We start from the raw sequence: 27,269 nt of genomic DNA, 5'->3' as shown, positions 1-27,269 counted from the left end.
ATGGCTGAAGGGTGCCTGGTTAATATTAATGAGACCTGCTAGTGATGCGACCAACTTAAGAGGTCTAATAGAAAGTTTTGATAAGGGTCGTCGTAACGTGTGAGAAGGTGAAGAGATGGTTCTTGGCAGAGTTTCAAATTAGCCGCAATGTTTAAGTTAAAAGTTTTATTTAAATGTTATGGCCATTGTTCATCCAACAATTAAATATAAACGGCTATTAAGGAACGCTTCTCAGTAAAGTATTGTTTGTTTACAAATTGAATTCACTAACTATATTTATCATTTTTATAAGATCTTCGTGTATACGAGTAGCACTTTCAATGACTGTATGTAAAAGTTAAAATAACATTTTGCGACGCGTTAATTTAAAATCACATTTATCAAGTGACACATAAATATTCAATATAAATAAAAACATTTTATGATTTACATAAAATAATGACTTCACGGGATGGATTCAATCCCTCGCGGATTGCCGTGGGGCGAGCACGTGTGCATCTGTCACATCAGATATTATATTTGTATATATGCTGTAATCATACAGAGTGCACAGCTATCAATGTATGTTATTTACACACTCTTCACGGTGTTTAGGTGACAGCAAAATAATTGAGACATGAAATATGTCTGTTCGGGAATAAAGTGAGCGATGGATATTTTTTAATAAATTTTATGTTTCGAAATTCACTGTGATACTGATTTGTGTCTTAATGTTACCAATAAAAATACCGTTAGAAACAGCATTTACCACTCAGACAGTAATAAATTAAATGTGTTTCAGAACAATCTGAAGGAAATTGTCATTCAATAACGTTAATTTCGTTGATATTTGATTTTCCACGTAAAAAAACATTACAAAGCTTAAAAAATAAATATTATATACTTTCGTAGAAGCTTAGAAAGCTTTTTTCTCTATAATGGGTTTTTCAGTCGGATTTATCGCCAGCTACATAATTGCGAGACGGCAAAAATTGGGCAAGTCTTAAAGGGGAACTTGGGCCAGGTCACAGGTGTAACGCCCGTATTTATGGATGCAAGAAAGTAATATTACCCTCATAATTCCTGTCCAACTATTGCTTAAATAAGGTAAAAATATTTGAATTTTTAAGCTTAGCTTTTGTTCTGGTTGTAATTTAGGAACATGAAAGTGTTAATTTGATTAGAAGAATTGTAGGTTACGGAATTATGGAAGAATTTTGCTTAGATTCCGCAGTAGGATCCAAAGGATGGCAAAAAATTAAATATGTTGTCACCTGAAATAACTACATATTTAAAGATTTTTTGGCTTGGTGACAGATAAAGGAGCTATAATCTGTATTCTCCTTAATATTTAATTAATTGCATATTTCTACATGCATTTGTTCTCAGTATGAAGGTAAAAAGTAAATTAAAATGTTCTTGAACCCCGAAAACAATTACATTCACGCAGGAAACAGAACATTTCAATCTAGTTCACACAAAGGACATTAACATCACACGATACAAATCAAACAACGACCGCTCGAAGTATTTCATTTCACTACAAAAACTGTGGCAACGGCCTCATAAAATGTAAGAACGATATATCTAAAAGAAAAGTCCCTTTGAAAAGGATTCGCGAGGAAAATGAAAGGGCTCAACACAATGGAAAAACTTTATAACAAAACCAGATATTGGGAAAGAGTATTTTATGCGTAATACAGACTCCATGACGACAGTTTGAAAGAGTAAGGTTCTTGGATGTTTGGGAGTCTTAGGTGGTTTTTCTGCATAAGATTTGGATGTTTGTGAAAGCCCCGCGACAAAAAGATTTAATTCTTTAGTGATTATTATTATATATTTTTTATTTTAAACGACTCCCGCACTAAGTAATTCTGTCCTTGTGTCGCGGGGGGTTTACAAACATACAACTCACATGCACAAAGACACCCAGACTCAGAATAAGCATTCGTGGATCACACACCCGCGACACGACGCGCACATTGGATTTGGCGTGTTGACCTCAACCACTCGGCTATCCGAGTATAAAAATACAACTACCAGTTATAAAGAAGTAGTAATTGTTTTGCTTTGCGAAAGATACTTGAAATTAATTTCATGAGTGCATAGATGCGATTCAACAGCAATAGATATCATATATGAAACTACTGAAGTATAAGAGTTTGTGCTCACTATTGTAAAATTAGTAGGGATGGTCTGCCAGATGTTGGGAGCAAAACCGTTTTGTTTTAGTTGAAAGATACTTGCAAGACAGTTGCAACTGTTTCGTTGCCAGTGAGCGTTTCTAAATTAATATTTAAAACATAAGCAGTTTCTACTACTAAGGAGTACTTATCCTATTAACCTATGCAGTTCGGGGATCAAGCAATATGAATATACGCATAAGGATCAAATGTCTCCGCTAATTACGTTGCTCCATGTTAAGTCAGTATTAAGTAACTATCCCTTGATATAAGCCGCTTTGAGTAATACCGTCTCAATTTAATGAGGCGAGGAACAAAATGATACGTTTACTCCATAGATTTAATAACCAAGATTCTTATATTAAACCCCTAATAATGGGTATAAACCTATATTAATGATTTGAACCAAATAAAAAATATCTTGTGAAATACATTTTCACATTTTGAATTTCAAAACATATCCGAGCAAGCAGGTACTGAATTCAAGAAATATTATACAAGTCTGAGCGACCAACACATGTGGGTATGTAAATAACTTCGGAACTTGTTGAGTCCGGTGCTTTTGAATTTTGAACATAATTCAGCAGCTGGCGCTACAAAATTCTACTCTATTTGCAATATCCGTTACACCTGTTCCCATTGTTACACGTTACAAGTATATTATATTTTCGTGTACTACTTATATTGCGGAAAGGACATTTAACTGTCATGTTTCAGAATGTATATGAGCGTTTTCAAAGCGCGTTCCAAATTAAACTCGCAACGTTTTTTGCGTATGAACGTCAGAATAAACGTCTGCGACATTTCATGAACAAATAATTTAAGATGCAAAGAATATGTAATAAGAAAAGTTTCTACATTCACGAACAGCGGAGAACGAAATGAGTTTGGAATTTTGTGCTCAAAATGTGAGATTTTCACAACTGAAGCTTTGTAGTCGTTGACGTTACGAAATAAGAAATATGTGAATATGTTCTCATTTTTATATGTCACGTTTTAACTGATGTATTTTGACATAAATTTTTATATTTCCACCAAAAATAGTGTCAGTGGAATCAAAGGTATTATAATTTTGGTTGCGTTCATATGTCTGCATTACACCATGTACATATAGTTCGCATTTTTTCATTCGTCAGAATTGGCACAGCAATCCGCGAGCGATGCCGCGACGCTAAGTGTTACCGAGGAAGCCATTAGGGCGCGCATGCCTGCCCCAGTTCCCGCCACGTCATAGGAAAGCCCCTCACTAGCCCACTGCGGTAATTGCACACAGCTGCAATCTATGTAGACCAGTGAGGTCGACGACATTGCAAGCCTACCGTGTTAATGTGCAATCCAAATAATGGAAAATGTTCATCATAGTTTGCATAGTTGCAGGAAACGTTTTGCGTTCGCGATAGCGGCTAAGTTGTTAATTCTTAATGACGGGGGTTCACCTCAGGCTAGTTTTTCGGTGTCAGTAATGACTGTTTGAAGCTAACAACGATGTTATCGCACGGATGGCCGAGTGTTTGTGGTCCCCGCGCCGAACCCACTGAGTGCGACTTGTCGCGGGTTCGCTCCCCACGTGTGACATCATTTGTGTGTTCCATGACTGCTGAACTGAGTCTGGGTATTTTTGTGCATGTGACGAATGTTTGTAAAACGTTTCCGTTGCGTCGTTTAAAAAAAACCAGGAAGGAAAACATCCAGAACCAAATATGATAACGATGAAATCTTCATTACTGTTTGAACAGTTCAAGGCGCAGTCGAGATGGCGGCAACAGCTCGATTCCTTTCGCAGAGCTGACCGCTGTTAGCCAAAGACGCTGATCACAATGGGAATGAAGGCAGGGAGGCCTTTGCCATGCAATGGACCACTAATATCTAATAATACTTTTCCACATATTACGCAAACATAAAAGTTCCTTAAAAAAATACACAGTTTCGCTTAATTGCTGTAACTAAACGACTATGTAGCTGTTAAACGAACTACTTTGACTGCAAAAATACCTTTGACTACAAACTGAACAAAGTTAGGTCCGTAGTTAAAGGAAGTTACACGTTACGTTAGAAAATACCTGCTTTTGAAAGCATTTTAACTTATAAAGTTACTTATTAACAGTTAATAACAATTTGCTTGCAGAAAGACCAAGTTTTCTGAACTCAAATAAATACTCCTTTATGAAACCTACATGCTTAAAAACTTTTTGCTACGATATCGTAACGAGTTTCGAATTCAGAACGAATGTTGACCTGTCAATGTGTCGCTTGTCATTGTCAAATGCACGGCTTTGGGTCCAGCGAGCAGTACTCGAAATATTTTTTGCTTACGTAAACAGTTCTGGAATAACAGTTATGTCACGAGTTTCTGGACATTTTTTGAGGGATGTCTTGATGAGGTAAATATTAGATAATACGATGTTATTGTAGCAATATCGGTTACACCATTTTTCAATGTATAATTCACTCAATTATTGTAGCGCTTAGACACTGTTTACAATGGAATGCCTTTCAGTTCAAGCGTTCAATGAATTATAGTGTTAGATAGCTAGTTCGAAAGCAAAACTTTTGTTCAGACACGTTCTGGGAATACCGAAACAAGGTACTAATCTAATTGATGTTATAAATTATACCACATTATGCTTTTGTTCATTTAAAACTCTATAACTGATTACGATTCAAAAAATCAAAGGACACCATAAAAAATCCCTGTCACGTAAAACAGCAATTCAATCTGTAAATACTTTCGAGCTTATCCAACAAACTGCAGCACAAACAGACATTGGCTTCAAACTTTCAACACCTTTTCTTTGCACCGGGGATTAAATATGACTTTTAAATTCACGTGTTCTTTAACTAAGTACATAAATGATCATAACTAAATACTCCACAGTTAGATCTTTATCTATTTACAATACAATACAGAGTTACATCAGAATGAATCCGCCAGTATCGCATGATCGCTGCTTGTCACGTTCCGCGCGCGCTAACGAGGGCACATCGAGTGCCAAGGATTCACGATCACTGACACTCCATTCATTATATTTTTGCTATATTAACGTATACAGTGAAAAAAACTATAATGAATGCTCCAGACTATTTTTTTATGATTACTTTTCACCTTTGACTTTTTTTGTTTGTGTGTACTCATAAGTACTTTTTAGATTCCTTTGGCTACTGTCGAAAAGCAGAACTCCTTATTAGCACTATCATGAAACTTGGCCTGGAAATACATGTTTTCTTAAAAACAATAGTATAGTACTACTAACACTGAGGGTTATTTTTAAACTCATCTCCTTTTAAAGGGAATGAATCCAAACTATATTAACACGCAATCAATGCACTTTACACAAAAATCTAAGTAATACTAAGGTCAATATACCCTTAGTCAATTCCATTTCATCTTGTGTATACTATGTATATTAGAAACATATAATGTTTATTAAGGCATATAACCTACAAATTACAAGTTAACAAGTTTCGGCACGTGTCATCGAACTAGCTATTGATTTCTGAAGGCAATCAAAACTAATTAGCGTTAAAATATAATTAGGATGGCGTTGTCTGATCGTGTTCGGTTTCATGTTAATAACGAGATCGAATTACAACCAAATATAGTGTTAAATAGGTGTTATTTATTTGAATTAGGGACTTGTTATGATGTAAAGCAAATATGTTAGCTTAGTTATTTCTTAATGATCGAACACTTAGTTTAATAATCCCTACTAATATTATAAATGCGAAAGTAACTCTGTCTGTCTTTCTGTCTGTCTGTTAACCGACCTCGATGCGGGCGAAACCGCGGGCGAAAAGCTAGTGTTAAATAATTTGGTTTGGAGGATCTTAATAACCAACATCCACGCGGTTGCTTAAATAGAAAAATAAATACACTACCATCAATTTAATTTAAAACTACATACTACTATTATGGTAGTGATGAAAATGCCTTTTTCTATTTATTAAATGCAAGACAAAGCCTGGTTCATATTACAAGCTTACCGGGGTCAGCAGCAGGGCCGCGTGTATCACGTTTTACCTACCACAAGTAGCGGCATAGCTTACACAGAAAGTACATCTAACAGTGTGTTCTTTAGATATCTTGACGTTGGTCTGAGGTTTGGTCGCTTTGACAATCTGGTGTGCAATTAGGCAGAAGGGTGTGCCTGATATCTTTAAGTTTTGAGCCTAATGCGGTGTTGTGGCGCTACTCGGGGGAGGCCTATAGCCAGGAGTGGACCTAGTTGGGTGACTAACTAGAAGTTTCAAAATGATATTGTTAAATTCAAAACATAAATTCCAAACCATTAGCTGGTTTTATATTTACCGCGAAGTTCTAAGGTACTTTCCGAAACATTCTAACAGTTTAAACAAGTGTTAAAACATTCGGTCCATCTAAAACGATGTTGTTGTAAACACAACTATTCATAAATTCACTTTAACTCAGCTTCAACAAATTAAGTCAAGGCTATTGTTCAAGAAACTTTGCGTAAACGAAAACAAACCTCAACCATCTTAAATAACAAAGCCCTTAGGCGTAAATAATTTATAAAATTGTCTTTGTTTCCTAGAAACGAACAGAGTTTCAAGAGTCTTGTGTTTCCGAGCAACGAGAACGCGTGGGGGGGTGTCCGTCAGATACACTGCACTGCTGTGGTTCTGAAGAAGGAGTCCAAGGAGGTGGCATGTAAAGAGAAGGGGAAGGATGCTAAGGCGGTGGCGGCGAAGAGTAAGGCGAGGAAGATCCCGCCGGTGTTCGTGCACGGCACCAAGAGCTACACCATGGACGAAGTGCGGCGCTACTCGCCGTTCCACTACCCGGGACAGGTAAATGTTTTGAATGATTTGGAAATTTTCGGAGCTATTTTAATAAAGCAAATAATGCATTGAATGTGGTTTTCTGTTACTATTAGAAGTTTTCTTACTATTACGAGTAAGGTTGGTTGTGTCTTGACGTAAGTTTTGCTACATTTTTTAAGAACCTTATAAAAGACTTACTGCATAAAATCTTAAGGGAAATAAAGAGTCGACGTGATATAATAATTTTACAAGCTCCACGACGCTTTTATACAAAAATCCATGCTGAACTAAATCTGCTTCAATCTCTTCGCGAACTCGAGCAAAATTTTATATTCCCGTTTGAACTAAGAGGCGGGTACTGGGTGCTCTCAGGACAAACTTTACATTCAGAATTGAAAGTATAAAAGGAGCAAATGGCATACTGCACAAATACTGTGTACAAAACGACGAACGTTTTTCGTTTCGCAAACACATTTGGGATAATGGTTCAACATGTATTTCTCGAATATTATTCTATTGAACTTAGCTGCCATTTACGTCTTTAAAGAAATATTAGCTACAATATTTTACATTGAGGAACCTTTTGATTGAACAATCAAATATATGTATAATCACGATAAGAGATAGTTGCAAAATCAAATCAGAGATGGTCTAAATTAATCAATTTTAGCATACAATTGATTACAGTCCTACTGATACTGATCACTACCTAGTCCAAAAACTACAACACTATATTATATCAGTCGCTGTAGTTCACTTAGGTTAATTTATAACGTGACACGGTTGATATATGAGGTTGCCGGAATACGACAGAGGATACCACGGCTACACCGCGAACTAAAATATATTTACGATAGCTGTATCCGATTATGATATTGCTTATTAGTTTTTGATATATAGTACGTTGGCCGGCTTTGGGTTTAGTCGGTTATAGTGTTAATATACTTTATATCTGGTACACGAATATATAGTGACGACAGTCTTCGTTATTTCTCCTATTTGATCTGTAAATAACTAGATAGGGACCTGCTGTGAATTACTGCCGTAAATCGTGACGTATTGCTATTGATGCAGTGAATAATAATACGTTTCTTAATAATTTAATGATAAATTAAGGATTTTCATTCAAAATTTGAGAACTAAAACCATGTGTCCGAAATTAACGTATGTTGTTTTCACGTGTCTAAGTTGCAATATATGAATACACCGGATTATGATATCTCCTAAAACTATGGAACGGAAAAATTTTGTCTGAAATTATAAAATAATATGCTATGGATAATGCGTGATTATTTATCAAGACAAAATATCCTGATACATTTAAATGTATGTGGAATATTACAGACAGCATAGAAGAAAAAGAAACGGTCTATCACCTTAAGATTGAATATAATGAGTGGTTGAATCAAATAATTGCGTATGTCATTGTACAATATGCTCCATTTTCCAAAACAATGCAGACACCAATAAATCACAATTTCTTTACACACAATTTTTGACAAAATTAGATGCGTTCTTCCAACCGTACATATATGTATATGTAGTTTATAGTTACAAAAAGGATTCCGGGAAGGAGCGGTAAATCGCGGATGAAACAGAAGTGAGTCATAATTATAAACTATTAATACAACGTTTATTATTTATTGTAGTTATATTGAACAACGCTTTGTTCTTGCCCGGGGCTGGTTTATTGCTGTGTTTGGCATTATCCAGACTTGGCTGTTAGTCGGTTTAATGGGGTATTCAAAGTGTTACTACATCGGCATTCAATTGCTTCAATATCGAGTTACGAAAAAGAAAAAGTTGAGTTTGAAAGCGTAAGGGGCGTTCAAAATAAAAACATAACATTATGTTTGTAATATTAAAATACAGAGCCTTTTTCTCTGAAACCGCTAAGAAGGCCACATGTTTATTTTCTTCATATTTTTTAATTTTCATTTCTCTCGTTTCTGATCATGAAACTAGACTGGCACACCATGTTTATGGCAATGAACTACAATTAATGATTGCCCTCGGTAACCAAAGAGTACTTCGCGATAAAGCACAATAAGCCCTCAGATACTTGAGTTGCTTCTGATTTATGATGTAGTCTTATAAATTACGTATATTTAAGACTCACTTCTTAAACCTGAAAAATGTGATTTTCGATAATATTTATGGATGTAGGAGAAGTGACTTTGAAAGATGGTCGGAAAAGTAGTTGAAAAAATAAACATACAATACAGTATTAAACTTGCTAGCCCGGTATTATAATAGCGTTTGCTTAAAAAACGGACAGGCATAAGAATCTGCAATTCAGAACTTACAGTAAATAGAAATATTAAGTCTTTAGGAATCCTAGTCTAGTGTTGAGATTACATCCGGCTACACGACGATAATACCGGATTAACGGCGCCGGATTGAAAGAGAAATTAAACGAGGATCCCGGGATCCGGCCGGTAATACGTTTCTGAATCACTACGCACCCTGGAAGTGGTGCTACTGAATGTAGGCCTAGTATGTAGGGACGTGCAATTCCATGCTGTGACTAATGTAAAATCATTGTATGCATGAAGAGCCATGCGTACAGACTATGTGTACATTCTATGTGTTTACGAAGTCGAAGGTTTTCTTTGTCGCAGCGAAAATTGATTTATACGAAATAAATGTTATTTTCCAGTCTACAAAGAGCCATGATACAGCCTCCATTATGAAAACAAAAGTATAAACGTCAAATCTAATGTGCTAAAAATTCAATACTGATGTTAGACGGACGAAAAGGAATAGAAGAAATATGTATAATTAATAATGAATTAAAACACGCAGACTTATTAATTAGAGAATCTAAGGTTACACAAAAAGCAACAAGACCGCCCGCCTAAAAACACATTTTCTGGGAAATACCGATATTAAGCCTCCTTTGGAAAAATAATAAGGTTTTACGGCGCCAACCCTATTCAGTTTCCAATTACTGAGAGGATTGAGTTTGGCGGACATCGACTGAGGTCCGGGACTAACATCAGGTCACCAGACTGCAATACAGGGCTATTTGGAGTAACTACCTTACATTGTGTTCAACGATTTTATAAATGAAACTAAGATAAAAAGTAAATTACATAATACTAGTTTTTTTTTTACCAAAAAACGTATATGTGTATATCTATCTGTTTAGCTTTGAAACCTTATGATAAAAATTGATGTTTAAGAAAAATATCACAGATAAACTGCTCCACCGGTATCAATAACATTTCGCAGGTGGAAGCTTGAACTCCCAAGGAAGGACATGGATCTGCCACTTTAAATCGTATATCTATAATAACTAAAAAAAAAAGCTGTTTTAAAAAGCAATAATCGAGTTCCGAAAACCCCAAATTACATGCCATTTTTAGACCCAAATATTATGTTGATAAAGGTAAACATAAAAAGGTAATATTTAGAAGACACGTGTATCTAAAAGGATGATTAATTTACTCTTAATTTCCAAAACACGGTTACCCAACTCTGGAACTTTCTCGAACAATTAATTTAACTTTGTCCTTTCTCTCGCTTCGTTAGTCTGTTTGTTCATACGAAGCTTCTAGTAAACAGTCAGTAATATTCCTGGAAACGTATTAGTAATCCTACAGGAATCTGTGACGTCACTGGAAGCTTGTTACTCATTATTGCGAATGTCTATGTGTCTATACATTAATAGTTGGCCGAATATTGGCAGCGTAGAATGTAGACTTTTATAGGAAATGCCTTTACAGCTGTAGTTTCAAAACTAGTGTGGCAAAAAGTACTCGTGTTATTCTGTTGTAAAGTATATAGAATTTTGGCTCGTTATTATGGAAAAATGCCGGCAGATATAAAAAAAATTCTCGGTTAGTCATTGAATACAACTGATTTCAATCCCCCTAACTTGTTATGCTCAGGTTGATCGCCATCTCTTAATAGTGACACACACGAGTACCCTCCGTACAACTTCTATTTACTTCTCTGTATTTTAAAGTTGGCAGTTAGTATTGAGTGTAATAAAATGAATGACGAACATTTCGCCAATACGCTCGCGTAGACTGCATTCATGCATGCCGTTTGAATTGATATGCACGGTCAACAATCATGCGTTCTACTATCATTCTTATTGTTTTAAAGATGCAGGTAGAGAAAATACATTTCCACAAAGCACCAGTCCTGTTTAGAAAGCTCATACATCTTCAAGTAAAGTTTTCAGTTTCTCTGAGCTCTGAGCACTTTTATCATAAAGAACGCATTACGCCGCACGACGTCAGACACGTCCGTGCGCGCATATAGCATTCCTGAATGATACATAAGTACTGTGTAGTTCAAAAGCCGAATACCTGGAATGTTCGCTCGATGACTTGTAGGTTCAATGACGATCAAATTCTTAGGCATGTTATAATATTCGATAGACGTGTCTTCATTGTCTGATCGTTAATTCTCAAATATCGAATGTGTGTATCTTGAATTGGTAATCTAGGTAGTGGTATCACCCACAATATATTTTAATGTGATTTTGACTTCGGCTCAATTAACCGATTGTTCCCCTGGAATGTGCGAGATGAATCATTTAACAATCAATCAATAACAAAGAGCAGAGAAATGAGGTTTGTCAGAAACAAAATAGAATACTCCTAAAATATTTCAAAAACGATTCCTTTATTAATATTATTTGCTGACATTCAAATCTCCACCTTAATTGAGTTTAAATCGAAAATCCAGTTTCCCATTTTCAATACGTATTTTCCATTCATTGGGCCGTACGAGAACCCGATACGTTCATATAAAATTACCAATATTAATATTGGTTTGCCACAAACATTAATATTATTGCATTCGAATGAGATACTCGAACGTAAAACTCTTGTAATAACAAGCTTATGGTAAAATGGTATTTGAGAGGTAAAGCTGGGGATTTGACTAAACATTATTTTGTCCTGATGATAGTATTAATTGAAATAAAAGTAGTGGTCTAAAGATTATTGACCAGAAGCTCAATAAGTTATATTAGCAATATGAATTTAAACCTATTTTTTGTCAGGCAAATGAATGGTTACAGGTTAATTTTGGTTTATTAGAAAGTTATTTTTATGTTTCCAGTCAACGGTGGAGTGGGTCATCGCCCGCGCGGACGATATCCTCAACTGGGGCAGAAAGAACTCCTTGTGGCCCTTGACCTTCGGCCTCGCATGCTGTGCTCTTGAGATGATGCATTATGCTGGACCCAGGTATTTCAAGACATATTATATTTCTTCTTTTATTAGTCAACCATTCATAAAAGTCTTGGAGTGGCCTAGTCTCACTCGTTACGCATAATTGCTTCTATAGACAGTTATCAAGATTCAGGATTGCACGGGGATAGGAAGAAAACTCAGTTGACTGGCCTTTAGCCAAGGCACAGACAGTTCGTACTTTAGCTACAAAACGGGTGAATTTAGGAGATTGGGTTTTAACTTCTAAAATGAAGTATATAAAAATATAAAGTTCGAAAAAACAAATTCAATTGTAGTACCAAACTGTTTCCATTAAAAACACTTTACTAGGCCAATCGATCGTAATTAAACGAGACCACTGCGGCTCTACCACGGCTTGGCATAATACAATATCCGATTGGACGCTAACCGCGTAACTGATACGGGTACGGTATACAAGCCGAGGCAGACCGAGGTACGGCGAGGCACGCGGAGGCGCGGTTATCGTCACGCTCCATTGCATCTCGTTATACGTTAATGCACCTACTTGTTGCGTAATTGACGTATAATCTGCGACACCTAGAGTCTGAATAGGAGATTTATGGGCTCAATTACTGGAGCCTAACCTTCACCTGAGCAGTTTAATTCACGACATTATTTCACAAAGCGATTTAGAATTGAAATGTACATTTGAGAATTATGCATTGATTTCTGTGCCAGATGGGTGTGCAGTGTGAGAGTGAAAATGTCCAGCGAGATCCAAAAGTTACTAGAAAAGTTTTAAAAGCCTGTTAAATAAATGATAAAGGCCTGTTTTCGCTTACAGAATTCTTACTCAGTGAAAAATACGAGAAGCCTTCGACTACCGCAGCTTCAATTACAACAACGCATTCCGTTACAAATTGAAAGTAATTCCAACTCACGAAAATGCCGCCGGTTCTAATTAAATTTACATTTTACACAAAAAAGTATTTGTACAAAGGAACCTTAATAAAACGATGAATACCTTAAATAAGCGGAGCGAGACAATTCTTTGCCAACTGTCCCTTTCGTTTTAAATTAAAAGAACGCTACATTATTCAGATGCTTTGTAAACTTTTCCGTGACATTAAAATAGGAGGAGCTACAAAGGTTACGATGAAGAATTCGCGCAAACAATGCTATTGTTATATAACCGACGTTCCCAAGATTCTCGATAACCATGACTTGACCTAAAGGTTGAGACATGACATTTTTCGCCAAATGTCAATGCTAAACAACGATGATTACATTAAATCTTAGAAGCCCAGAAAACCTTCGTTTTCTCAGAATTCTGTTTAAGTTAATTCTAATATGACAATAATGAATGATAAACTTGTCTTATCCCAAAAAATACCTGTTTCTTATTTCTTAGATTATATTTCGGGGAAACCCAAAACGAATTAGGCAGCTTAGTCGTGGCTTAGTTGTGGGAATAATTTATCTCAATATTTTTTCTGGCAGAATAATATCAGTTTTCTACCAATTTCTTTAGATACGACATGGATCGCTTCGGTATGGTGTTCCGCGGCACTCCCCGACAGACTGACGTGATCATCATAGCTGGTACTGTCACTAACAAGATGGCGCCGATCCTGAGGAAGACCTACGACATGATGCCGGAGCCGAAGTGGGTGGTGTCAATGGGGAGCTGCGCTAATGGTGGAGGGTACTACCACTACACGTACTCCACGTGTCGTGGGGCTGATAGAATTATACCGGTAAGTCTCTTTATTTAAAATTACGAAGAAGCCGATCCAAATCTTTAATGTTGCTAGTGTTATGTCAAGCCGAACCGGTACGTTATCAGTATTTTTTCTTGTATCATGCATTGATTAAGAGATGGGTGAACCACTTTGGAGGTCAATGCGTTTACAATCTTAATCATTAAATCTCAGTTGGCAATCTATTCCCAATTCTATCGAATCTGAATATACACGGAAACATGTTGGTGTAAACTTATTTCAAGAATTAGAATTTATAGAGCTGATAAACATGAATGAGAAGAAAGCTTACTGGGAATTGAAAATGTAGGGCTAGCAGACTTTACGGCGTGCCGGCGATACTATCGAGACTTAATCTAATAAAGATTGATGGTATTTATTTATTTGGATTTGTTCCAGGTGGACATATACGTGCCAGGATGTCCACCCACAGCCGAAGCGCTCCTGTACGCCATGCTGTTATTACAGAAGAAGGTGAAACGCATGAGAGTCTGTCAAATATGGTACCGAAATTAAATTGTTTAGTTTTTCATATCTATTTCTAATATCTCGTATTTATTTCAATTGTAATAAAGTTTTTTGGATGGGTTAATTATATTTTCTTTAAGGTCGAAAGTTGTCGTGAGAATGTAAGACAAAACTCAATATAGGTACGAAAAGAGATATGAACAGGAAATTCTAAGTAATTCTAAATATGAAAGTATTTACCGAGATAGATATTTCTATGAATTCGTATTCAACTAAGCGAGTGTGAGCTTTTATAGAACTAACAGGCGACACTGAATAGAAAGCTTTTCTGTATACAATACGATTCAATGGAGAAAACTTAATACGGTTTTATGTCAAAGTTTATTTTTCCCTTCGACATCAGCTCTCAGCAGCATACAAGAACTTCAAACGCTTTCAGCATCAGAGCGTTATAAAAAGACTTATATATATTTATATGTTCCCGTCTTAGGTGTTTTTAGTTGTACTGTGAATGTCTTAAAGTACAACTGTTGTCATTGTGGAAGAGGGACAGCGTTATACTGGGTGTAATGTTTCACTTTCACAGCTTCGAGTCTTGCATTAAGAGGTCGTTCCTAGTCAGCGCACAGGTCACGTCCACCACGTGCTGAGAAACATCGCTGTCTGTACCTTTGTCCAAACGGATGCTTTTATATGTTATTTATGTTCTGACACGAGCTTTTTAGTATCGACGTGTCTTTAATGTGATTTTTCTTTTATTCTATTGAGACTTAAATGTTTTTTGTTACTAAGGTTATTTCATGAAGGATTTTTACATTATCAAGCCATTGAAGTAATTTTACTATGTCTTAGTTGATAATAGCATTTTTTGTTTAATAATATTTGGGTTCGACTCACGACCCTGTCACTGCGTCAGGTCATGATTAAGGACTTCGGGTCAATAAAGTTCATTCTATAATTAACATTTACATTGATATTGATTGTGCCAGTAAACCAACGATTTCCAAAACAGGCCCTATACACCACTTACCGAGAAACGGCAGTAGCTCAAACAAAGCAATGTGAAGCAACAATAGAGGCAATTTACGTCAATAACCGATATTTAGGACCTCATAATGCCATAATATTTAGGTTAACTTCAGCTATAAAGTCTGATCGAAGCTGACACTGTAATAGGAAGCCTACACGTTCGCCCTCATGAATACCGGACCATGTAAGAAGTATTTATGGAGACACAACACCTAATGGAATTTAAAGCTTAACGCCCTGGAAGACACCCAGACATTTATAGGATACGTCGATACTGTATCTAATCGGCAATGGAAAAGAAAAGAAAGGAACTACGTGAATGTGAAATAAATTCTTGTATCAGTTGGAATTGAGGGGGAAGTTACACGTGCTACCAGTTACATGAAAGAAAGAAATGTATCCTGGATTATTGACAAATACCGAAGATGCGATAAAGGAGAATATGGCAAAACTGGCATTCGTAAGTAAAAGGGTCATTGAAGTGAAATAAACGAATTATTCAAGGGTCGGAGAATAAACCTTTGTGAGAAATGTTACAGTTGTAAACCCAGCTCAGTACGATAGTGGTGGATTTCGATTGTAGTCCAGTCAAGAGTATTCACCGTTTAATGAAGTACGTAGTGAAAATGTAAGGAAGCAGGTTATTAGGGCGTTCGTGGACAATGGCCTGAGTTGCGCTCACGGCAAATGTCACTAATTGTGATAACGTGCTACTAACTACCGTGCCAGTTTTAACGGTTTTAACTTAGATTAAAATTCAATATTAAATGCAGCTTAAAATGTTCAGCTTGTGTTATTTCAGGAGATAGGGGATAGGACTAGAAACAATAAAGCACTGCGGTAAACAAAACAAAAGTAATTGTTGCCTAATTATTGTCACGCTTGCTTTGAAATTTAGTTTAAGTTTTAGTTGCTAAGTTTCTCTTAAGGTAAAATAATAACTGTCTTCTAGTTTCAAATACCTGTAGGGGTTTTTGTTGATGGAAAAAAGGTAATCTGTTTAAGTTTTGTCTTGATATTAGAATTCATGAAGTCATTAATGATCGTATCATACAAATTTTACACATAAAAATAGTCAGGATAATAAAAATAAATCTAGTTAAAATAGGTCTAAATAGTTGATACTTGAGAACATCTGTGCAAAGAGGTTTAGGGCTAAAGAATCATCTTTCATTTAAAGTACCCTTTCTGCACATTCTTAGAGAACAATAGGTCGTAGCAGTAACTTTTTATGAGAGCCCGCGGACTGGCCGGCTCTGCCCACATTATTGATGTATGTGGAAAGGCTGTAGGCACCATTTGGGTTTATTAGAGAGACTTAGGTCTAACGACGTTTTATGTTATTTATTAGGACAGCTAAGGAGCGGTTAGGCTAGATATTCTGGGGCATTATCAAATGGCTTGGATAATTTTCGACCAATTATAGGTCTGAATTGAATTGTGTTTTACTAATATCAAGGATCAAGCCTTGTGAGAATAATGTTCATACCAAATATCCAAAGACTTCAAAAGCATATTTATACCCTAAATAGTCCTTTACTACGAAACAGAAGGCTGGGGTTGGGTCGGTTTCCGTGAATCATGTAAGAAAGTGTTGTAAACTACCGCGATTCCCGGAGATGAAAATCACGTAATATATACAAAATGTATTCACAAGATAAAATATACAATTACAACACCTTAACTTACAGCATGTTACAAAAAACACACTTTAAACGTAACGATGTGCTTAACAAACGCTGACGAGTTACGTTCGAAATACATCATAAAAATGGGTATCATTTATATTCCTGACAACACCCTGTACACAGCGGTGTACGTGTCTTATGCACGTAATGAGACTGTTAAGAATAAGAATAATTACGACGACGCTTCAAAAGGTTTTATATTACTGGGCGAAAATAGAAGAAAAATATATTAAGTGCTGGGAGCTCGTTGGGTCTTAGGTTAATCTAAATTCCAGTCCAATTTTAATTATATTTTGTGTGGGTGGTTTACGGAAGACTTTAGTTTTACGCGACAAAGCCCTACAAAGTCATAGACGTCCCAACCATTTACTAGAAATTTATGTTGCATGTTTTTTCTTAAATACATAAATGGATAAGTAAATAGTTCGGTATTTTTCGAATCTAATATATTTTTCGTATATCGGAGATCTTGCGGGGGTTGCGAGGCTTCGTGGTCGAAGTGCATAAAGTTATAAATCAAACTCACTTCTATACATCTTCATAATGATCTTCTACACCACAAATAGTAAATAAAGCGAATTAATCTTAGTAATTTGTCTCATAAAGTTCATAATTGTCTGATTACAACTGCAAATTAAATTAGCGCACGCAATCAATACTAGTCGCGTCGACTAAAAGCGGTTAACGCACTCACTAATTGTGCAATAAAGCCATTAGATGATGCAGAAGTTCCATTCATGTTCGCAGTTCAGAATCATCGGAATTCCTTGCCAATATTTAATAGTAAATCTATGAATATTAATAAATGTAAGCGATAATTGCTAATCTGTTTATATATAAATGTCTAAAATAGATTTAAATGCAACTAAATTTAACTGAAAATTAACGATTTAGCAAGAGCACGGTAAGCCGAGTGGTCGACTTAACCACGCCAAACACACTACGCGCGACGTGTGTCGGGTTCGATCCCTACGTCGGACAAGCGTTTGTGTGATCCACGAATGCTTGTCCTGAGTTTAGGTGTCTTTATGTATGTGAGTTGAACGTTTATGAAACCGCCGGATACACAAGGATTAAATTCAAATTACACTAATTAACTAACAAAAGCTTACAAACAAGTCAAACAAGAAAAGTTAGTTAATTTAGTCATTATCAATAGGCCTTCTGTAACGTGAATACATATCTCGATAGTCGAGTGATCGGGACGTTACTGTATCGATTATCGCGAACAATGGCGGTTACCATGCGGGCTTCGCTTCGCTCACGTAACTCACATAACACACGACTGTAGTTTCGCACGATGTCATTGTTTTCTTTTTTCTAATTGATTCGATTGAATAATCCGCGGCTGTTGTCACGGAATGGGATCGAAGTTTCTGAATAAAGAGTTGCACTTGTGTTGCGATTTCTCGGTATATATGCAAGAAGAATTTTGCTTTATTGTATGAGCCGAATGGAAATTATTTACAGTTTAAAATAAAATTATATAATGTGGAAACAATTTAAAATTATTTTCTTATTCAGCCAAGCTTTCAATTAATATTATTGTAGCGACATGCATTACAGTTATTGAGAAGGCATTACAGTGTTGTTTTTATTTTAAATTGAAATATTCTATCCGGTGACACCGTTAGCCACTTTAACCAGAGACAAGAATGCCCTCGTACACGACAGTAAAATTGTTAAGAGCAAACCAGTATTAACTATTCCTTATAACACACAAAGAACCTACTACCTTCAATATCTGTACCTATATAACCTCACCTAGCTGTAAACTACCTAATTGTATAAAACTATACGATATACAATTTGCTCGTTACGGTTCAGACAATAACACTTCATGATATTCCAGTTATGTTATGAGCATCAATAAAGACGAGAGCCAGCTCTAGGGGCTTTGTGTTATCATTCCTATTAGGTTGACCCAGCCGACTAGATAATTGTGCAGAAGCATTTGAATAAAAGCTATTTTATGGTTGCACTGATAGAATGCAGGGATTGGGAAAAAGGAAAATGGAAGCAGAAATTCAATGTTTTATTTTCCGAATTAGATTTTGTATTTGAATTTGTTAATTTGATATCTATTGAATAGTGTCAAAATTAAAGAGAACTAATGGAAATTTCACTAAACGAAGCATCATTTTTCAAAGCTTTCTTTTTAATACATCAAAATTTATATAAGTCATTTTACAAGTCAATACCGCTAACCTGAGCGCATACTTTGACAAATTAATCGGACTTTCAATTGTAAATATATTATGATTATATTTTCGTGCGTAGAGAGATGAAAACAATGAAAATGACGTCAGTCTTGACGGAATTCCTGAGCTACCGGTCTGCAATTATTGACGCATCGACAGGTCACGCCCGAGACCTTCAGGGGTGTCATGAAAATATTCTTTAGATTTACAACTTTTGGTAAACGCATACAAGAGATAAAAATGATAATTTTGTTTGTTTTTCTGCTTTGTATAGTTATCTTTTACTCTTATTTAATGTACTAAAAAAGCAAGCTGTATAAAACCTACAAGAGGTTGTGAGTAACATAAACCTGCATAGCATACATTAACAATTAATATCCCTGAAGTAGTTTCTTTTTACAATAAAATACTTCTTTTTATTCGTAGAAAACAGATTCTCACTATTCCTATTTCCTATTCGTACGAGAAAAGGTTTATCGTTTCTGGAAGATAATTCTTGGTGTAATGCGTTTGAAATGTAAAAGACATTGCTCCGTGCATTTTATGCGCTATTCGTTTTCACTTGGCTCCTTCTTGGACAGTTTAATTTTCTTGAGGAAATCACTAACATTCTTAGAAAGTTTTAATCTTTATATTATTGCGTCATTAGTATAATCGCTAGCTTTTGCTGAAAAGCATTAAAGTAACTAATATTTTAAATCATGATAACTTAAGTTTTAGATATGGATAGAAGGATTTATATTTTATTATACATTTATCTCATGAATTATTTCTTTTTCATTTAACTCTCATCGTCAATTCAATCTCCAATTAAATACTTTTGTTTCAAGATATGCTACCTAAATAATATGTAAGACATATGCAAATGCTGAAATAACCTTGAAATTCGTAATGCACTGTAAATAATCGTAACAGCTCGTGGGGCAGCCCTACGAAGAGGTAGACGTTCAGGCAGACGTAGTGACGCGGTGAGTCAAGGAAAGGGGCGCGGGCGTCGCCACGCTCTACCTGCTGCCTGCTGGGAACATTACACACCTACTATTGTGTCTGAGGGGTAATTACAGTCTTACTGTAAGACAGACTGTCTGGAGTAACAGGAGGGGCAAAAAAACGTGGGGAACTTGTAGAACTTGTAACTTTTTCTAGTCCCACTTGAAAGTATAAGCGCAAGTCTACCATAATAATAGCCCTACTTCTGTAAGACAGGCTGTCTGCAGTAACTGAAGAGGTAAACGATAAGGTAAACTTTTAGCAAAAGTAGCATTTCTAAGTTTTAACCTTGAAAGTGAAGAGGCATCATTAGCCATCAAAACTAACATAAGAAAAGAGTTTTCGTAACCTACTGTCGTTAAAACAAAAAGGTTTTAGCAACGCTAAGTCATGCAAATAAATTATAGAGAACGAAAACTACAAAGACCTAGTAAGTAAGCATAAACGATGTAATCCTCAAACAAGTAAAACTCAAACTAGATTCGAAATGCAATACCACAAACACGTGTATCTTAAACCTGTCCATAATTCACGTTAAAGCCGACATAAAGATAAGTGAGAGTGGTACATTCAGACGCACAGTCAGACGAAGTGACGCGACACGATACGATGACTCACGTCATTCACGTCAGACACGTCACGATACCTATTGTGGGGGACTAGGGGTTATTAGTTACACTATTTTTGGACCGGCTATTTTTAGCGGTAGGGGTTGCGTTGGATTTCCACAATTGAATGACTATGCGATATGAGGGGTGTTATTGTATTAGCGAAGTTTAATGTTAGTTCATCATGGAATCTAGATAGGGGTAAATTACTGCCTGCACGAGACAGTTAGCAGGAATAGACGTGTAACTTTTGCGGGGGTTTAATTTACGATTTTATTGCAAACGTTAATTCTATTCGTGCGTCGAAGTTCATTTTGTTTCTCATAACGACTAGTAGGGGATTTTGAATTGAAATACGAAGCAGAAATAAAATACGAAAATTGAAAGCAAGAACTTATTGAATTACCTTACTTTTAGATAGTGAAATATAAGTCACGCACGGTTACATCGAGAGATTTGCTCTCGATTCGCTGACGACGATGACGATTAATCTCTCATTCAAATCGCATAGGTATCGATAAAAATTTTATGATAGTCACGATTTTTCGTATTAATAAATATGTTTGTTTACTTGTTAGTCATAGTTAAATGTTGACTTTAATTAGTTACAAATAAGGTCTTACATAATTAATTGATGGTGTCTATTTTAGTTTTAATTGACCGAAGTAAAAATGTTTGAAATCGAATCAATTATTAATTAAAAATAAGTAATGATATTTTTACTACTTAAAACCAATAATAATCTACGATACTGTTACAAGTTAAACACAACCGTTAATTATTGTTCTATAATTATAATTTTTTATTGAAAGGACCTCCTTCCATCACAAAATTAATTACACGGCGCCGAGCGAAATAAACCAACGAAAATTGCTTTTACTTTTTAATATTATTTTTTCATTATGAAACTCAATCAACGAAATATCCTGTTGGCGGAAAATGTGCTTGACGGGACTCTTTGTGACCTCCAAGAACTTCTTCAACTTGATTGATAATTATAATTATCTATGTTCATATCTTAAGAAAGTCATCTGAATTACTTACAAACATTTCGTAATATTCTTAATTTACTACGACGTTACCCTAAACAATATAACTCGTTCACACAAACCTATTAAACACAAGCTAATCCACAACATATTTTCATACGTACGCACAAAATTCCCGTCGCGCATAAATTAACAAAAACAGTAAACACGCACGGAAGCTTTATCAAAGAACATCAACATTCCACACAACAATACGAGTACAACGTAAAAATAACTACGTTTATAAATAACGTAACCGTTAACGTAAACGTTAAGTCAAACAAAACATGGGTACAGACAGCAAAGAAAACGTTTAACACAAACAAGTTTCAATATCTTTCCGAAACAGGTAGGTAAGGGCTGTTCGTATATTTTTAAACGTGAGAAACACTCAGAAATTAAATTCTTGTGTCACGGGATTTTCACAAACATTCAAGTGACACACACCCGGAGTCAGAAAAACCATTCGTGGATCACACAAAACACTTATCGTATGCGAGGATCGAACCCGCGACACGTCCCGTACTGATTGCTTAACGTGATGACTTCAACCACTGGCTCGTGCAGTCAAGTCGTATGATTGAACTCATTGAATTTGTTTGAGTAGGTACAGTTGTCTTGAAGTTTAGTTTGCTTACAGATTTATGTTGCCGACAGTACTTTGTATTAGGGCAAGATATTTGTGGGGTTTAGCACGAGTGTTTTAATTAGCCGTGATTATATTGCGACCTATTGAATAATGTATAGTGTTGGGTACTACATTGTTTAGGTTAGTACTTAGAAAAAAATGCGATTGAAAAGAGTATTAAATTCTTAATTGAAAGTAGCAGAACTACATTCAATTTCCATTTAATTGAGTATGTATTGTGAGTAATCAATTCAATGAGAAAGTAAAGAATTTAAAAAATGTGTTTTGGCAAATTAACTACTTCGATAATTTACGTAATCATAGCAGGAAGTAAGCGTTACTTTTTTTTTATTCTCCAGTAAAATAAATCGTTTAACAAATGAAACTCGAACATAAACAGCAATAAATAATTAATAATACTTAGACGATGATTACAATAGCAATTTATATAAAAAGTAACGTAAGATGTGATGATACATGTGCTAACAGCTGTTGTTGAACAAATAGACACATTTGCTTAAGATATTTGCGTGAAGAATTCGGATACGTATCGCAGACTGCCGTACGCTCGGCGTCGTTCCAAACCGGTTTGATTGGACTATTTCTGTTATCACTGTGCGATAATAATTATAACAGTAATTTACAAGAACCTAAGTGTGAGGGGAAAGAAGAAATCATAAATTGAAAAACTGCATTTTCTGACATTTATGGTTGTTTTTTTTTTTTTTTTTTAGTGTAAGTCTTCGTATAATATTTTATGTGATCTTTCATGTCTTTAGTTGCTTCTATAATGTAGGTCACTTGAATTTGGTAGTCATAGTTAAATAATAACTGCACCATCTTGCACGTCTTCCTCATAAACTAACAAAAATTACTCCCAACAAGAAATAAAAATAAGATCTAAAAAAATTTAAGTAGGTCATTAAAATTGGAGACCTCACATAGCGCAGCATCTCGGGCGCCAAGACTCGACGTCGCGAGGATCTGTCATAAGTTTGTTACAGCAAACAACCATTAAAACTGCCACCAGCACGAGCTGAAAGTAATTAATGAAGTTCGCGAATTGCCGCCGGCACCAGCCAAGTTCCTGACCTTCACCTTTAAATATAATATAATGCAATTTCACGAATAAATTTATTAGCACTATTTCTTTGTTGAAGACCTAGAAATGATTACTATTACGCCTACACGTTGAATTTTAAGTACGTAATCTAGTTAGAATAATATGTTAAATATTCACATTATTACAAATGAACATCAATCTCAGACTGAACGAAAACATACACTAAGTACTTTACGTTCATATCTGCTTGCTTTTACCCTCCTCCCATTAAACACACAAAAAAAAACATCAAAATTTCGTTAAAATAATTAACGCTCAACCCGTAATAGGTCATCCAAACTGACGTAGGTACAGCAAATTAGTTCGGCATTAACATACGACGAAATTAAGTACATGGCAAGGTCAACGTAATTAGGCACGCGTTACATGCACGGATGCACCCGACCCCAGCGAACTCCACTTATATCGAGAACCAGCCTATTAGCACTTCAAACATTACACTATAACAAATTACTAAACGTAGGAAAAAAGCCTTTCTCGAACTTGGTGTTAATTTAACACTGTCAAGTAGAAAAAGGTAATTAATGATACTAGAAATGAGGTCGAAATGGCTTGGCAGAAATTGTGTTTGCAAAAACGTTTTGAATTAATATATATATATCTTACAAGATAATTAGTAGGAAAACTGTTAGTTAATAAGCAATTACGGAATTATCATAAAACTATAATCAAAGTCAGGTCTGAATTACGGTAATTTTTGTATCTATATTCTGAACAAACTGTAACATCTGGCCGCAAGAAATCTATCAAGTTTCCTCCGGGTCTCGTACTAAAAAGTATTTAAGAAGAAAACTTTTAGAAAATAAAGTTTTGGGTCCTGGAAAGTTTCAGATACAAGCTGTGTTAAAAAGCGACATCTATGTAGGTAGAATTTTCGCTACTCTATTTTAGAATCAAATATCCGCTATAACCTACCATGGTGATGCCATGCTGAAACCTTTCCTAAGGCAGAAAACGTCTGCGCGTAGTACTAGAACATTGAATACCTGGTATTATTATTACACCTATGTTAAATTACAAATAACTGTGTAAAGTTTGTATGCAGGTATGTATAACATTCTAAGTGCCTTGTCTCGCCGTCTCGAGTTGTTCACCGCTTCGGTCCGGGCAACGCCCGTCGGCGACACCTAGTCTATTATTAGAGGCGCCAGTTATCACAAGATAAATTTGAGTACACGGTCTAGGTCAACTGATACTGTTTTTAGTCGCAAGGTCGACCATGGGGGGGAATATAAAACAAGCTTTTATGATGAACCGTAATATACTCTCGAATGACTCGGACCTTCACGTGAGAGCGATGACAAATAAATGGTAGTATCTATCAACGTAAGAGAATCATTAGCAGGTTATTTAAATTAATTTTGCTTGGGTGATATGTTGAGTGATTTAAGAATTATAATTTCGTCTGAAGAACTGGAATTATGAATAAGGTTTCGGTAACACATTAACTATTTTTTTATATGATAAAGTTTTGGACTTTTTACAAGTTGACGACTTTCAACGGTCTGCTGTAATAGGTGTTAACATTCCTACTCGTTTTAGATGAATAAAAAATAATCATTAAATTAATTACATACCGGAAACAAAAAAACTTTGCTATTGATTACCAATTCCAATTAACAAGCATCTCAATAATTTTAACCAAGCAACTAATTGGCGCACTAAATCTATTATACAAACCAATTAACGCCTGCAAATTGTATCAGTAAGAATGCCATTACCTTGTTACTTACGGAACATCCATAAATCGTGTTTTGCGGGCCCACGTGAATGTCACGGCCATGAAGGAATTAGGGATCCTTGAGTTACCCCGCAATAAACTTGACCCCATTTCCTCAAAAGATAACACGGCTACGGCTAATAGCTGTTTGAAAGTTAATGCAGATCAAGTTTTTTTGGCTTTCGTTCAAATGGATTCGCGAAAGAAATAAATTATGGTAATTAGATAAAGCAGCGAAAATAGAGCTGAATATCTACCCGACTTAGTGCAAAGATCTGTTGGAAACGATGTCAGTCTAGATTCAGATATATGTAGAAAATCGTGTTTCAAAAGGAAAACATTTTTTGAATATTACATCTTATAATAATCGCCGATCAGCGGAAGAAGATCTTGTACATAATGTCGAGGAAAACTTGTATGCGTAAAGATCTAGCTAGACGTTGAAAACCCACTACATTGCGTCGACGACAGTCACACAGAACAGATTGGCATCACAAACGGAATAAACCAGCGCATAAATTTTATTTATTGACCTCCAATTGAGTTGTTATTGCTGTTTATTATAATATTGGTCTAGCTGACCCAACGTGACCAGAAGTTCAGGGTCACGAAGTCGCGTGATAGGTTAATGGGGATACCGCACTCGAACTTCACCCAATTTGGCTTGTAAATGAGACTAACGGTCCTGGACGTTCTTAGACCATTCCGAATACCGTAGGAGCATGACGCATGTTTTATTTTTATATCGTAGTTTTATTAATAAACTCGGCCGAAAGTGGAACAGGGGTTGTTATCCTCATTAAAACAATTTTACGAGTTTTAAATCTGTTGCGGTTGCATCATGTAGTCCTTAAAATTTTAAGCATCCAACTGTTATAAATTCTAAATCTAAAGATTAAATGGTTCAACTACAGGCACCTAGCAAGAAACGATATCAAATGGAATAGGGGATAGTTTCGCCTGTACCATTAGGTTTAACCATCCAAGCTGAATACCGAATCCGATCTATTGGTACGAAACGCAATGTACACAACTTTACATAGCCTTCGTACTTGTAGAGTTTCAATCTGTGAAATTGAGATGCAACTTTTCCAATTGCTTGCCGGCGAAATAGATATAAGCTTTCCACCCAAATTAAACACCAAATAAGCTGATGAGAATTGTATGAGATAAAGTAGTTCATGAAGAAAATAGTACTAAAGAAGAAAATTACGAAAACAGGTAGCACTCGAATGTGTTTAGAAATCGAGAATAGTTGAAACAGCTCAAAGTAAACTAAATCGCGGACAATGTCTTGCAAAACGGAGACACGGCCTTAATCGATGGTAGAACATCATTATTTACGGTACCGAGGCCGCCATCATAAGTCACAGCTAATATACTATTACTGGCAGCCACGAGCATCAATCATACGTCGACTACTGAATTAAATATTTCTAGAACAACGAAAGGTCTGGCTTCAATCAAATTTGACAGGATAAAGGAGATTTACCTTTTCGGAAAATTCTGACAAAGGCTAAAATATATTTGGCAGCTGTCAGAAGAATGGTTCTCATCCATTAATTTGAGTTAAATGTCTATATTTTTATTTTATTAGATACCTTTCCGAAAACATTCCGAACTGTTTAAATTCTTCGTCTTGGGCTTGAACAACTCTTAAAATTACTCGACTTCAGGTATATTCAAAAATTCACAAAACTTTAGTTTTATTGGGTGCATAGAGTCCTTACAAATGCAGTCAACTCAATACAAAATACGGAAAACTTTCCGAAACAAAATCCTGTTTACTCAAGAACTCGTTCTAGTTCTGTAACTTCAGGTTTCACACACTACATGTATTCGTGAGTTTTCTCCAAACAAAGTAAACTAATTTCAAAGTTTTAGTTCGAAACTGTGTCATGTTTCACAGAGCATATTTGCTGTTTGCTTCAA

The 27,269-nt window shown here is 35.7% G+C and overlaps 2 protein-coding genes across 3 annotated transcripts in view; one reads left to right on the top strand and one right to left on the bottom strand.

Annotated features, from left to right (window-relative positions):
• The window catches only part of LOC113492489 (phosphofurin acidic cluster sorting protein 1), a 130,897-nt gene that overhangs the window by 31,999 nt on the left and 71,629 nt on the right, over nucleotides 1-27,269 (bottom strand). The gene's annotated exons all lie outside the window — the stretch shown is intronic.
• LOC113492490 (probable NADH dehydrogenase [ubiquinone] iron-sulfur protein 7, mitochondrial) lies at nucleotides 1,969-17,511 on the top strand. The gene is made up of 5 exons (XM_026869964.1): nucleotides 1,969-4,543; nucleotides 6,713-6,968; nucleotides 12,021-12,148; nucleotides 13,626-13,851; nucleotides 14,254-17,511. Exons 1-5 carry the CDS (start codon nucleotides 4,326-4,328, stop codon nucleotides 14,368-14,370), a joined length of 945 nt encoding a protein of 314 aa, XP_026725765.1. The 5' UTR covers nucleotides 1,969-4,325; the 3' UTR covers nucleotides 14,371-17,511.

Source organism: Trichoplusia ni, chromosome 4, assembly GCF_003590095.1.
Source record: "Trichoplusia ni isolate ovarian cell line Hi5 chromosome 4, tn1, whole genome shotgun sequence".
Classification (NCBI taxonomy): Eukaryota; Metazoa; Arthropoda; class Insecta; order Lepidoptera; family Noctuidae; genus Trichoplusia; species Trichoplusia ni.
This window is presented reverse-complemented; position numbering and strand designations above follow the sequence as displayed.